We start from the raw sequence: 14503 nt of genomic DNA, 5'->3' as shown, positions 1-14503 counted from the left end.
CACGCTGGGGCTGGGGTGTGGGGCAGGGCCGGAGAGGTGGGCTGGGGCCAGCTCCCTTGTTGGAATGTAATTTTCTGTCCATCTGGAGAGGAGCCTCCTTCAGCCCCAGGTCCACTTTCCCCACAGAGTGGTTACATAGTGAATGTTGATGAGGGCCATGTGTGAGGGTTTGTGGGTGGAGGCTGAGGTGGGGAGGCTGGGTGTGCAGCAGGCGTGCCTCCATGGTAAGGCAGGCAAGGGGCCCGGGGGTTGCCCCCTCCCCCGCCGCACCTGCCTCTGCCCTCCGGGTCACGCGTGTGTCGTCGTCTTTCAGCCCTTGACGGGGGGTCGGCCTCCAGCAGCATCCGTGTCAGCAAGGCCTGCCTGAAGAACGTCTTCTCGGTCCTGCTCATCTTCATCTACCTGCTGCTCATGGCCGTGGCCGTCTTCCTGGTTTACCAGACCATCACAGACTTCCGTGAGAAGCTCAAGCACCCGGTCATGTCTGTGTCTTACAAGGAGGTGGACCTCTATGATGCCCCAGGTAGAGCCTGCTAGGATGGGCGTCGGGGCTGGGGCAGGGCTGGGGCGTCCGTTTGCAGACACTCCCTGAGCTGCCACTGCACTCCTGGGCCCTGGCTGGGCGCGCTGGGCGGGCGGGGTGGGGGAGTCTCAGCACAGTCTGGTGTGGGGGACACCCCCAGAGAGCTGCCGTTGGCACCCTGCAGAGTGTGTCCTGTCCAAGGAGAGAGGGGGGCAGAGCCTGGAGCGCCCTCTGAGGAACTGGGGTGGGCAAGGAGCGCTCTGCACAGAGGCGGCCAAGTTCGGGCTGGGCCTCGATGGACGGGAGAGGGTTCTCCTGGGAGCAGGACCAGCAGGAGCGGAGGCAGCGCCGGGGTGACTGAGTCCTGCCAGACCGGAGCCGGGGACCAGTGCGAGAAGTGCGAGTTAGGGGCGGGAGGGGAGGCAAAGCCATCCCGAGGGGTGGGGCCGTGCCCGGAGAGGGGCTCCCAGGCCATGCAGTTCATCTGTCCCAGCTGGGGTCCAGTCCCCAGGTGAAGTGGCATCTCTGCTCCAGGGCAAGGGCTGGCCCAGGGCTCTGGGAGCTGAGCTCTGTGTGCTCGGGCTCTGCCACCAGGATGCCCCCGAGTGACCCTCCGATGGCCTGCGCCCAGGGCAGAGCCAGTCTCGGGTCTCCTCTGCCTGGGGCTTCTCGACAGGAGTCCAGGCTGCGGCTCCCGGGCCTGTCTTTGCCTGTCCTGGGTTTGTCCTTCTTTGCATGTGTGTTCTGCTGTCTTTGTCTGCGGCTCACCCTGTTTCCTGCTTCCTGGTCTCTCTCAGCCCTGCTGGGGTCTGGGACCACGTGCTGCCCTCAGTGGTTCTGCCGCTGAGGCTGGAGCAGCTGCCATCAGCAGGGCGTGAGTGAGAGCCTCGGTGGGGGCCAGGGAGGGACTGGCTGGAGGCAGCCTGCTCACCTAGAGCTCCGAACAGAGCAGGAGATGAGAGAGAACACGAGGTCTGGGGACAACCCCCAGCCCGGGGCCTCCCAGTGACTGCAGGTGGGTAGGGGGCCTGGGGGCTGGCTCAGTCCCAGAGGCCCTGGAGGGCCCAGAGCAGGGTGCTGGCGCAGGCGCAGGGCAGGCTGCGTCGCAGGCCAGAGAGGGCCTTCCTGAGGGGGGCCGTGCCCTTCCCTCAAGGGAGGGGGGCTTCCTGCAGACAGCGGTATGGCTCCCTACCCCCGTAACCCCTTTCTTCTCCCTCCTCTGCGGTCACCAAGGGAGTCCTGAACCTAGGTTGTTGGTGGGTGTGGAAAAAAATGTGTGTGACATGATTTTAGGGGTGTGGGCAGGGACTGTGCCTTTTGACACCCACTTTTATGTTTTGCCCCCAGGTATTGCCCTGTACCCCGGTCAGGCCCAGTTGCTCAGCTGCAAGCACCATTACGAGGTCATCCCCCCTCTGAGGAGCCCGGGCCAGCCGGGGGACGTGAAGTGCACCACCCAGAGGATCAACTACACGGACCCTTTCTCCAACCAGACCCTGGTAACGCACCCCTGGGTCTGGGCAGTGTGCCCTGTTGGCCCCGCACCCAAGGGCCCTGGTCTTCTTTCTGCCAGATGGCCCTGCCTACCTCCTTGGCCCTCGGTCCTATGAGGGTCATGGCCTCGGCGGGTTTGCCTGCACTCAGCCTTGTCGGGGTGGCCCTGGGGACTCTACAGTGCCATAAGATCCTGACCTTGACCGGAGGAGTGCCGGCTGTCTGCGGGGTGGGGCTTTGTGTCAGGGTGCAGTGGGGCCCCCAGCCGCTGCTGAGGGAATTGCCAGTGTGCTGTGTGAACACGTGAATTGCTAGGTTCCACGTGGGGCCTGCTGACTCATGGTTCACGGTCGTGGACCTGACATCCATTCATGCTTTGGGGTGCAGACAACTGTGTAAAGCAGGAGCGCTGGTCTGGGAGCAGGGACCGCGCCGGCCCTACTGACGCACACGTGCAGCCCAGCCGCGCGGCTCAGCGGGGGCGGGGTCAAGGGCGACTCCCAGGAGCGAGCGGCGCCTGCTTGGGGTGTGAAGCCAGAACAGGTGTTTGTGTTTTTACATCTTGACTTTTGCGTCCCATGTCCTTGTATCCTCGTTTCCGCAAGGACCGAGCCGGGCTGCGTCGCGTTTTCTTGTTCAGAGCGCGGAAGGGAAGGTTTTCTAGGCAGAGACTCTGCCCCGAGGCTGCCGAGCAGCAGTGCGCGTGTCTGCGCCACCCGGACGTTTCCGGGGCGGCTGGTTCTGGACACCCCGGCGTCCCTGGGGCGCGGCGGGAGGTGGCGCGGTGCGCGGAAGCAGCGGCCAGAGGAGGGCGGCTGGCTGCGCGGCAGGACTTGCTCTTTGGGGTGGTAGGGAGCTTTGGGAGGTCTTAAGGTGAATTTTGTTAATCTTTATTCCAGACCTCCTCCTAAAATTCCACGGAAATGATTCTCTCTCCTGCAAAACAAAGTAAAACAAAATACCCGCCGTAGCTCTGCGAGCCAAGAAAGGGCGGCACCGGTTGATCAGGAGTTTTGAGGAGCAGATGTGAAATATAAATCGCAAATGGGGTCGGGTTGATGGGCAAACAAACCAGAGGAAACCCGCGCCCGATGGCGGGCGCCGGCGAGGACTGCTGCGGAGCGGGGTGCGGGGGCGGCTTTCCTCCGGGCTCCACATGGGTCAGCGAGGCCGAGGGGCAGGCTGCCAGCGGTGGTCGGCAGGGTGAAAATTAGGGGTCCCCTGTTGGTTGGGCCTCTGCGCCCTGTGCCCTCCCGGGGCTGACAGAGCTACTGGGGTGGTGGTCAATTCTGCGTGAAAGGCGCTGGGGCTGCTGTCCGTGTGAGCTGCGGGGAGGTCCCCTGCTTTGGGCGCTGGGGCGGCAGCAGGGAGAGGAGCAGGACTGGAGACCGGACCTCGTCGGTGGACGGGGATAGAGACCTGCCAGGAAGGCCCCTCCCGGGATAGAAATGGGCAGAGGGAGTACCCGCCTGGTGGCGTTGCTGGCCCACCTCCCCTTACTGTCAGCCCCAGGCCGGGGCCAGCCTGTTTGAGAGCCGCGTAGAAAGAATGCCCCGCCCCCCCAGACCTAACTCGTCCACCTAATCCTTCATCCAGAAACAAGGCTGGACAGTTGAGGGTCACTAGACATGAAACCGAACACATGACAGAACCAAGAGGAATAAGCAGAATGGACTCTAGGGAAACAGAAGCGAATTGAAATGAAGAGGAATTGTAGCGCAGAGCGGGGTGCAGCAGGAGCGCTGTGCGCCTGGGCTCCGGGCTCCACGTGTCCTCCCCCTCGGCGTGGGGTGGTGCACGGAGTAGTGCCCGTACCGGGAGTCCCTGGGCTACGCCGGTGGTACCTGCTGCCGCTAGGTATAAAAACCAGCGGGGTCGACACGACAGGAGAGTTGTTCCCGTGTAGACTCCGTTGCCTGCAATGCTGCCTCCAGCTCTGGGGACGCTGAGTCTTCTCCGACTCTAGACGGGGCTTCTGGCTAGGAGTCATCCCCTCCCTGAGCACCAGGCCCCCACGCCCTCCGGCCCACAGCCCTGGCGGAGGTCTCAGGTCTCAGGGACCCGCAGGAGGACTCCCCCAACCCCCACCCCGGGAGGAGGAGGAGGAGGAGGGAGGAAAGGGCAGCACCACAGCTGCTGGAGGCGGGCTGTGCAACCTCAGCAGTCCCCTCTTGCCCCTGGCCCCGTGCCCTGGGCGGGTCTGCCTTGGCGGTGGTTCTCTGCGGCCGACTGTGTGGAGTGGACGTTGGAGACGTGTCCCCCCACGCCCCGGGCCACACAGCTCTGGGCGCCCAGTTCTGCTGCGGAGCTGGAGGGGCGTGGGCTGGGCGCCTGGCTGGTCGTTTTCCTTCTCCCGCCCGTTTGTTCGCAGTGAGACGTCTTCAGAAATGTAGGCTTCTGGCTGTTTGTGTCCCCCGAGTCCACGTGACCGTGGCCAGCCAGGCATCTCATCTGGCCCTACTCGGTCAGCCTTCAGTCGCTCGTTTACTTTCTGTTCTCCCTCTCCTTCCCCGCCCCTCAGTTTAATCCACTTCGTGTCTACCAGATGCTCTGCTCTGGCGCGGCCCGGGTCTCGGCCTCTTCAGTCTGCAGGACCCGCTTTTGTTGCCTCTTCAGTCTGCAGGACCCGCTTTTGTTTCCTCCCCGCCTGCCGTATTTGCAGGGTCCGTGTGTTACGCTGATGCCTCCTTTTTAGCTTGTTGCCATGGCACCCAGTCCCAGAAAACAACCTCCGAGATGGTTACAGACTCGGCTAAGCCACTGCACAAAGCACACCGCCCAGACAGGCACAGAGGCTGAGACAAGAGAGAAGTTTGTTTCTTCCTCTGGGGACAGTCTGTTGTGCACCAGTTGCCGTGCCATCCCCGGGGCATTGTCCTGGCCCCTGAGGTCGGCGCTGGCTCACAGCCTGTGTGCACTCACTGGCTCGAGGGAGGATGGAGAGGGCATGATGCCCGCCGGGAGGCATGAGTCACCGCACGTTCCGGGAACTTCCTCACGTGCCCACGTGTGAGGCCAGCAGTGAGGGTCGAGCCGGGCCACCGTGTTCCGCTAACGTCTGGGGACGAGGAAGCGGCTCTGGTTCTGCAGGAAGAAGAGGGCAGTGGAGACTGGGGACAGGGAGCATTCTCTGCTGCCACCGAACGTGGCTTGGAAGGGCCGAGAATACATAGATGGGCAGAGTGGTCACTGGGCTAAGGCGACAGGGACCAGAAGTGGGCGAGCACGTCAGCTGCCATCAGAAAGGGGTTTCGGGTGCAGCGGGGTAAAAGAGGGATGTTTAGTGTGGGTAAGAGGCTCCACTCCACCCCCGTCCACTGAGAAGGTTTAACGGCCATAAAGGCCATAAATCTGTCATTATGTGCAAAATGGCACGCCGGTTGTATGCCTCAGGCAGTACCCGTTAGAAACAAAAAACACCATCACCTTAAAGCAGGGGTGACACCTCTCAGAAATTCACGGGTTGGGGACACAAGTAGGGGCCACAGCTGACGAGCACAGTATGTTCGGAGCAGGTGCGCCTGACAGAATCCTCACGCTGCAGGTGTCTGCGGAGCGTTTATAAAAGTCGGTGATGTAGAGATATTTTTCCCAAATTAAAGCTAGCAATCTAATACCGTCAGTCAGAAGTCCCAGTTGATTTTTTCATGGAACTTGAGCTGGTTGAAAGTGCATTAGACGGCGTGCAGGGGACCTCTCGGTCTGACGTCCCGGTCGGTCGGGCGGCCCACGGCGGCCAACCCTGCATCTCCGGTGGGGGGGGGGGGGGGGCGTGACTTAGACTCCCCTCCACACCACATGCAGGTCTGTGCCTGAATGTACAAAGATTGAGACGATGTTACAAGGAAATACAGGAGAATGTTGATGTATAACAGTTTTGGTTTTCCTTCGCAAGCAGAACCCAGAAGCCATAAAAGCAAAGATTTACAGGTTTCATGAAATCAAATTTAGAACTTCGTGAAACAAAAGACGGTAGAAGCAAAGTTCACAGGGAAGTGGCTGACAGGCAGACAACATTTGTACATGTGACAGACAGAACCTAATATCCTCTCTCAACAGGGAGCTTCCGTAGCACAGCCACCAGCGAGGATCGTGGGGGGTGCAGGATGGGCCGCACTCGCCCCGTGCAGATGCAGCTGGGTCCGCTGAGCAGCAGGGCGTGGGTGGTGTCACCTTGGGGCGCTGTGGCTTCCCAGGCGACTCTGCAGTGTCTGTGGGCCTGAGGCTGAGCAGCAGCCCGCCCGCCCTCCCACCGCTGAGACTCTGGCCTTGGTGTCTCTGCAGAAATCCGCCCTGATCGTGCGGGGGCCCCGGGAAGTGAAGAAGCGGGAGCTGGTCTTCCTCCAGTTCCGCCTGAACGAGAGCAGCGAGGACTTCAGCGCCATCGACTACCTGCTCTTCTCGTCTTTCCAGGAGTTTCTGCACAGGTGGCCTTCCAGAGTCCCCGGCGGGCTCGCACCCACTCTCCATCATGCTCGAGCCTTGCATGTCCCTGGGCGGGGTATGGGGTGGGGGCCGACGGGCTGGCAGGCCAGGGAGGGCGGCTGGGGGCTGCCCACGTCCAGGGTTGCCTGAGGGCCCGGGAGAGGAAGGAGCCACTGGGCAGCATCCTGGTGCAGCCAGCCGACAAGCCAGTTGAAGGAGGGGCTGGACTTTGGGTCTGGCCACACCGGAATCCTGACCATCAGGCCTGATGAGCCTGGACCTTTCCTCTCTGTCCCCCAGTCCAGACAGGGCGGGCTTCATGCAGGCCTGTGAGAGCGCCTACTCCAGCTGGAAGTTCTCTGGGGGCTTCCGAACCTGGGTCAAGATGTCCCTGGTGGAGACCAAGGAGGAAGATGGGCGGGAAGCAGTGGAGTTCCGGCAGGAGGTAGATGGCGCGGTGGGGGGCGGGGGGGATCTGCTTTGAGCTGCTGGTGCCCTCCGGCCTGGGCATGGGGGTGGGGAGCCTCGCAGAGGAGAGGCGTCTGCACGGGTTGGGAGGCTGAGAAGGGACCCTGCTGGGAGTTCCGGTGTTCTGCAGGCCATGCCCCTGCCGGGTCCTCCACGTGGGTTACAGCCCAGCCTCCTCCCAAAACTTGGTGGGGGGCGGGGGTGGGGCGGGAAGCAGAGCCCCCTGCGCTGTGCAGAGAGCGTGTTCTCAGGCCTGCGTCTGCCCCCGCTGCTCTGGGAGGCTGGCTGCCGCCTGGAAGGTCAGGTGTCGGCAGGGCGGAGGGACTAGGGACAGTGGCCGTGAAGTGGGGTGAGCCTGATGGTCTGTTGGGATGTGGGAGTGGAATGCTCGCTTTCCTTTGTATTTTTTTAATTTTTATAAAAGCTTATTTGAGTCAAACTGATAACATAATGGAGAGCAAGATCTCAAGTACTCTCCCTCTTGTATTTTTGATCCCACTTTCCTACTTTTCAATGTTTTACAATCACACAACATTAGAATAGTAATAGTAACGTTACGTCACTGCTAAAGTTCCCCGTGTGTTGGGTGCGAGCTCTGAGTTTGTACTCATGGGAGCTGCGGTCCTGAGGCTTTCGGCCCCTGCCTGGGGCCAGGAGACGTGGGGGCCTCCGGCTGCGATCCCAGCGAGAGGCAGAGGACCTCAGACGAAGGCATGTCAGTGGGGACCGAGGATGGGATGGCCCTCTGTCATGACCGCCGAAAGCAAGGCCTCACCGCGCCTTCGGGGCTTCTGCTGTGGCCGTGGCGCTCTCCTCCCGCCCGAACCCACACCCTGGCTCAGAGCCAGGCCCTGTGCTCACACCCTCCGCTCCTCCTCGGAGGTGCTCCACTTGGGCTGGGCTCTGAGGGGCAGCTTTGGGAAGGGTCTGGGCTGGCGTTGGAGGACCCCCTTTGGTCGACAGGACTGTCACTGGCCAGAGGCCACACGCTCGTCCAGGCCTGGTCCTTCCCACACCTGGCTCCTAGCACTGCCCCGGAAGAGCTTCGGGAAGGGCGCGGAGACCAGTTTTCTCCAGGGGCAGGCTGTCTACCCCGAGGCTGTACCAGCCGTGGCCCCAGCTGCCACGGCCATAGGGTCCATTGAGTATTCCTCGCTTTGTCAGCTGCCACCTCCCGGGTGTTGACTCCGCCCTTTTCTCCGAGAATGCCCAGCCATTTCTCCTCTGCCACCCCCCAGCCGCTGAGGAGGGAGCAGCCTAGTATGCGGGGTGCAACCCCCGTCCGCCCAGGCCCTCCTGGGAGCCCCAGCTGTGCTCTGAAACCGAGGAGCCTGAACCCCAGCCAACCTATGTACATTTTAGAATGTTTTCTGTGCTTTTTATTACAGTCTCCATTGGAAGTCATTTGGCAGGGGACACAAACTCCAAATTTTAAATGTTTTTATATCGTGCATTAAAGTTGAAGGTACTTTCATTTGACCTTGACCCTGACTGAGGTAGGCATTTTGTCCCTGTTTTCTGGGTGGCAAAACAGAGACTCAGTTCAGGTGACGAACCCAACCAACCCTTTGGGCTGGGCCTGGGCCTCTGTCTCCGGGACCTGCCTGCTCTCTGGGATGCCGCGCGGCCCTTCGGTCACCGGAGGCCAGACCTCCCCAAGCACACAACCAACTCTGCACAGGGGGCACTCAGCCGCGGGCTCCTGCAGACTCGGAGGTTAAAATGCTCGGCTCTTAAGATCAAGTATATGTGAAATTTAGGATTTTTTGGGCTTCCAATTGTGAGTCCCACACAGTACTTTGAATGCGGTTTATTCAGTGACGATCCAAACCAGGTGCCGTACACCCCAGACCCTCCTCGCTTCCCCAGAGCACTGGACACCGAGGCAAGGCCTGGGCTCTGCTGCCGGGTGCAGGGTATGGTGGAGAGGAGACCGGGGCGTGCCCTCCGCCCAGGGTGCTGGGAGGGGAGCCGAGGTCTGAGGTTCCCCCACCGGGCTTTCCGCTCCCCCCGGCCAGGTCAGGTGACCCTGCTTCCTCTCCCCTGCTCCTAGACGAGTGTGGTTAACTACATCGACCAAAGGCCGGCCGAGGAAAGAAGTGCCCAGCTGTTTTTCGTGGTCTTTGAATGGAAAGATCCTTTCATCCAGAAAGTCCAAGATGTGAGTAGTACTTAAGGCAGAGAGCAAACTCCCAGCCCTGAGGCATTTGGGCTCATCCTTGTGAGCTGAGTTCATCTTTCCTAGCTCGAGTCCCAGGTTGTCATTTATATTTGTGACATTTATGTTGTGTAGCATTTGTGTTTTAATTGTTCTTGACTTCAGCACTAGACTGTGACCCTGTGAAGGTGGGGGTTGCCTTTTGTTCATCATCGTGTATTTGGTGACTAGCACAGTGCTTGGTACAGAGGAGCTGCCTCGAGGTCATTGCCTGAATAAGCTGAGTAGAAAGCATTAAACTAATACCTAGATTACTGCTATGTGGAAGCCACTCTTTCTAAACGCTTATCTGTAGGGTAAGAGATTATTTGTGGTGAGAGCAGAAAGGTACAAATAAATTAAGAGGACCAGTTAATGCCAAATTCTCAGACTGACGGTCTTGAAGGGGGCGCTAACGAGACAGCTTTGCTAGGGACGCATCCCAGAGACCCGCCTGCCAGGACCAGTCCCAGCGGGACCGATCAGCGTGCAGGTCATCACAAAACGTCCTGCCAAGGTCATGGCCTTGGGGAGGACGTCTCAGAGCTGAGACTTAAACAGGGAGTGTTTGGGGCACGGAGGTGCTCCATTGTCACCCGCCGCCACTGTAAATCGTGGATTGGCAAGGGCATGCACAGAGAGGCTTGCACGGAGACTCAGTGGATGGGACTCGGGGCCGAAGAATGAACACCTTCAGCTCTGCACGCAGATCGTGTGATCAGGTGTGTTTGAACCTGGGTTCATTCAGGAGGAGGTAGCTGTTGCGGGCCTGCCTTGCTTTGCCACTCAGCTCCACAGCAGCCCCGAACAGTGGAGGTGACGCAGCCGTTTTGCACAGGTGAACCCTGAGGCTCAGACCATCTCAGCTAAAACTGGGACTTAAAAAAGTGCTCTATTTAGCACGATGGGGAACCCAAATCCGTGATGTGGGCCTCGGAGAGTTGAACATTCACCAAGGAAGCCATCCACAGCTAAAAAGTGACTAATTCCAGACAGTAAATAACTATGAAAGGAGACAGTAGGATATATCTCTGCAGACAGCGGGATGAGGGAGGGTTTGGCTTAGTGGACAGAGGAAGGCTCTGAGGAGCCTGGAAGGGTACCTAACTCAGGCAGGAGGAAAGCGTCCCAGGCGGGGGCAGGCCCCGGAGGCGGAGGTCCGTGACGGGAGCATGGAAGGGCGGCCCTTGGGTTGGGTTGGGGAAGTGTGGGCCACTGAGAGGGAAGAACCAAGAGGAGCTGCCCTTCCTCAGGGAATGGGTGTAGTGTTGGAGAAGTTGGTCTCAAGGCAAAGCGACTTACTGTGGGCCAGAATATTAAAGCTCTGTGCTGAATATTTGTGCAGAGCTATTTCGAAAAACATCTTTTTCCTTTCAGAATCCATCGCTTTATTGTAGGGAGGGCCTAGTATTTTTCTCCTCAAACTGCACTGTGGACATTCAAGTATGAGTGAGGCGTGAGTTACGACAATTTTAGAGCCCAGGGGGTTTTCTTGCCACCCCAGGGATACCAGTATGGCCTAAGAGTCAAAACTGAGGCAAACTGATGAACTGGAGTTGGTTCTGTTTTACAGATAATCACAGCCAACCCTTGGAACACAATCGCTCTTCTCTGTGGAGCCTTCTTGGCGTTATTTAAAGCAGCCGAGTTTGCCAAACTGAGTGTGAAATGGATGATCAAAATTAAGAAGAGATACCTTAAAAAAAGAGGCCAGGCAACGAACCATATAAGCTGAAGCCGCCTCGGTCACGGAACTGCCCGCGTTCAGGGAAGTCGCCGTTGCTTCCACTTTGGTGGCCGGCGCTCCCCGCCTCCCGCTCCCCCGTGGACGGGGCCTGCCGGGAGGGACAGCCTGATGAACAGACCCGACGGATAACCTACAAGTTATTTAAGTACTTAAATTATTAATGAACATTTTTGACTCTGGCATACGAATAGGGTTTGGGGAAGATGGAATTAGATACACATCCGGTCCCATGAAGGTGGTCAAAGCCAACTTCGACTTGGGTTTGGTGTACAGTTTACCTGTGACAGGGTATTAAGGCTCTGCTGTTTACCTTGTTTTCTTCCCCTGAGGTTTTGAAAGTGGATGGGGAGGGTGTGGCTCTCCAGGTGTGTAGGTCGTGCTTTGAAACCTGTGCACTTTCCACAGAGAGAGGCAAACACCTTTGTGTCGCTTTCTTATTTGTTAGATGTTACATGAGACTTTTAAAGCTACTACACACTAGTAATTAGATTTCCTGTGGACTGATTAGCTACCTATCACAAGTTTAGAGTGATTCACACACAAAAGCACTAGTACAAATGTACAGAGTAGGTGCCTATTCAGTGTATTTTGATGATTTTATTAACAGGTAAATAAAAGTTAGGTTAATACAAAAGGAATCAGTGTGCCAGGATGAGTATCTGCTGAATCAGAAGGCACCCATACACTTGCATTCTGTGACCTTCAGAGCAAGGGTGGCGCGAACCTGGTCTCCTGCCAGGAGAGTCTGGACCCCCGAGGTTTGTCACAACTGTATCCGAGGGAAGGGGAGGGTGGGCAGGAAGTGGGATGGATCAAGCCCATGAATAAGCTATGTTAACTCAACAAAAACCACACATCTCAAACGGCAGCCATAGGCTGGATTAAGGTCATGAAATGTTTCTAGTGTTTTATTTACGTGCTGTTTGCATCTAAAGAGGACTTAGTAGCATTTCCTGAATTTCATAACCTGCCTTTAGGTTAATTGAAAGAGGAAAACTCAAATGTGTGAGTGGGCATTTTTTAGAATCTCATGTCTAATTTAGCAGCAAGAAACTATGCTTTTTTATCTGTGTAAAGAAATAGTCCCTGCTACTTTTCTGTACCATAAGAATAGGCAAATTCAAACTTCAGCCTAGGTCTTGTGGCCGTAGAATCTTGGTGTAAGGCAAATGTAAAGCCACAAGGCATAAAGATATACATTAACAGTACTGGAAAACAGGTGTGTATTTTTAAAGTATCTCTAAAGATGACACACCACTTCAATTATTACTTAACATTCATTAAATGTCTAATAAAATTTGCTCCAATGAATAGCCTAAAACTGCGTTTTTCTATACTGTAGAGAGTTGAGGCTTCTTAATTGTGCTTTTTAATAAGTAATTAGGAAGTGAGCATTTTTAGCTCATCAAAGAAAAGGACCTAACAACTAACTACCAGCTGCAGCTTGGCCAAGTCCACTCTGGCTGGCCTTCAAAGACATATCTGCCTAAATGTCCGCAAAGTAGACATCCAGCCCTGTCACTTTCTGGAGAGGCAGAAGCTTTGTCTCCTGCAGCAGGCTCCCCCTCTACCTGCGCACCACCAGCTGTCAGCACCGGCCGGCCCTGGTTAGCGTGGAGGATCTGGCGAGAGCCCCCTGACCCGGATGGCCTGAGGTAAGGCGCCTGTGGAAGAACAGTGTAAAATACGAGCCACGCAGTGAAAAGGAAGAGGTGCCCCTGGAGCCGCAGTGAGCGACAGGAGGTGCTTTTACAGTGACCTAGGACGAGTGTGCCTGAGTCTTTCACTCGTATCACAGGGTGGACTCAGACATCAGTCATTAGAAACTTCACGATAATGCCTGACTGCTGACTTGGCTCCATCACAAAAACTGCTGTTACTTATTACAGGTTTGAGACTTATCCTCCTGGGTCTATTTTAATTAAATCTAACGTTTAAGGTAAGTTAACTCCATCCTCTGAACATAAAGGGATGTGAAGGATATCTTAGAACTTAGAATTTTATGCAAATATTCTGTGAAACAGATGTACTTTGATAAATGGCCAGAACACTCAATTTGTCACAACCTTCCTATTTTTTAGTTAGAATATTCCCACAATTTGCCTTCAAGTTTTCTATTTACATACATATATATGTATGTAAGTGTACATATAAAGGGGGCAGCTTCTTCTGGATGCTAAACTGAGAACTGAAAAAAAACAGCGACAATGTAAGGCAAAATACAAACATAGACTTTATTAAATGCTGCTCAATCCCCCAATGAAGATCTTTCATTACAAAACAGTTTCCACACGACTGCAAGAGATTGGAATGGTACTCTGGTAACAAAACTTGTGAGAAATACTTGACCAAGTAAAAACATACAAGACTTCTCTAGAGTCAACTTTCTCAGAACTCGACAGAGGAAGCCTACTGCATTTCCTTTAAATAAAGCCAGGCAGTGGCAATGCGCGCTCTGGGTCACCACACCGTGGGACTCAGAGCCCCCTTTCCGGGGTCAGGAGGGACTGGAGGAAAGGCAGGCGGTGAGGACTGGAAGGGCCCTGCCTTCAGCCTTCGGGAGGAGGAGGAGGAGGAATGAATGGAGAGGCAAGCCGAGTGTTCACCTGCGCTGCCTCCGTTAACCTGTGCACATCACTGGGGAGTTGCGGATGAAGGGGAGTGAGTATTCATGAGGAACCACCTGAAGAATTTGGTTTACTTTCCCAGCTTTTATTTATATTTTGTGCTTTAAAAAGCCTGGAGATCAAGTTTTTGCTCAAACTCCAGAGTACAGCAATATCTCTAATGAAGGCAGGTTTAGGGCAGGTAATTCCCCCCATCACATTCCTGAGAGGGATTCAGGGAAGGGGAAGGGTTATACCTTAGTTTTATTTCAGGAAATACTCTTTTTCCTAGGATGTAACTAAGGTCTGCAGCAATGTGAAAAGCACATTATAAAAGGGAAAAATATACAGAGCAGACTACTTTATCTATGTGCAACACAATCAAAAAAAAAAAAGAATTCAAGTCATAATTCTTACCACTCCCATAATTATCTCACTCATTATAGATGATAAAGTTCATTCATTTCTGTGAAACTTCAGAAGTGACACAATAAATCAATGATTAGACAAATGTTACAATATACTGTGGCCTTGATAGCACGGGGCTATTAGTCCATATAGTTTTTCATTTACAGTTGCCATAAAAAATTGGCCTTGTAATTATACTGATGAGGTTTGTTTCATAATTTTTACATATTTCAAAAAAGTGTACAAAACTGCCTATCCAACAGAAGTGGCAGGCTTTTTTTTATTCATTACTTGTATTGCTGAGAATACTGTGCATGTTGTAAGCACTGTTCTGCTTCTCCAGAGCTTTCTTTAGCTTTAGCTCCTCTAATTTTTTCCATAATTCTTCACGTTCCAATTCCTTCTTTTTCTCTCTGTAGATAAAGCAAAGTTTTATTTCAGAACCCGGAGAACAGACTGTTTGGCAGTGTGTTCTTCGGTGCTGGCTAGAAAACACATTTCACTGAAATCCTCTACTGAGGTGTTTTAGGACAGCTACCTGGAGCACCTAATTACTCCGTGTCACTCTCTCCTAACGATATTGACTGTATTTCCATAGGTGGTACTTTACCTCCCCGTGACTGTCTTTATTATTG

General features: G+C 55.2%; 2 protein-coding genes across 5 annotated transcripts in view; one reads left to right on the top strand and one right to left on the bottom strand.

The window, feature by feature from the left end:
- Positions 1-13842, top strand: part of PACC1 (proton activated chloride channel 1) — a 42523-nt gene extending 28681 nt beyond the window's left edge. The window contains exons 3-8 of one of the 2 annotated variants that reach the window (XM_028530665.2): positions 314-523; positions 1871-2022; positions 6302-6444; positions 6743-6887; positions 8964-9071; positions 10681-13842. In XM_028530665.2, the coding sequence (XP_028386466.1) occupies positions 314-523; positions 1871-2022; positions 6302-6444; positions 6743-6887; positions 8964-9071; positions 10681-10842 (920 nt within the window). In that variant the 3' untranslated portion in view covers positions 10843-13842. Of the gene's footprint in view, positions 1-313; positions 524-1870; positions 2023-6301; positions 6445-6742; positions 6888-8963; positions 9076-10680 lie in introns of those variants that run through there. The other variant, XM_036015275.1, reaches the window with a different exon arrangement.
- Positions 13070-14503, bottom strand: part of PPP2R5A (protein phosphatase 2 regulatory subunit B'alpha) — a 67345-nt gene continuing 65911 nt past the window's right edge. For 2 of the 3 annotated variants that reach the window (XM_028530585.2, XM_036015274.1), the window contains exon 13: positions 13070-14281. In XM_028530585.2, the coding sequence (XP_028386386.1) occupies positions 14149-14281 (133 nt within the window). In that variant the 3' untranslated portion in view covers positions 13070-14148. The remainder of the gene's footprint in view (positions 14282-14503) is intronic. The other variant, XM_036015273.1, reaches the window with a different exon arrangement.

The sequence above is a fragment of the Phyllostomus discolor genome, chromosome 14 (assembly GCF_004126475.2).
Source record: "Phyllostomus discolor isolate MPI-MPIP mPhyDis1 chromosome 14, mPhyDis1.pri.v3, whole genome shotgun sequence".
Lineage (NCBI taxonomy): Eukaryota > Metazoa > Chordata > Mammalia > Chiroptera > Phyllostomidae > Phyllostomus > Phyllostomus discolor.
The sequence above is the reverse complement of the archived record's forward strand: the minus strand, read 5'-3'. Positions and strand labels throughout refer to the sequence as shown.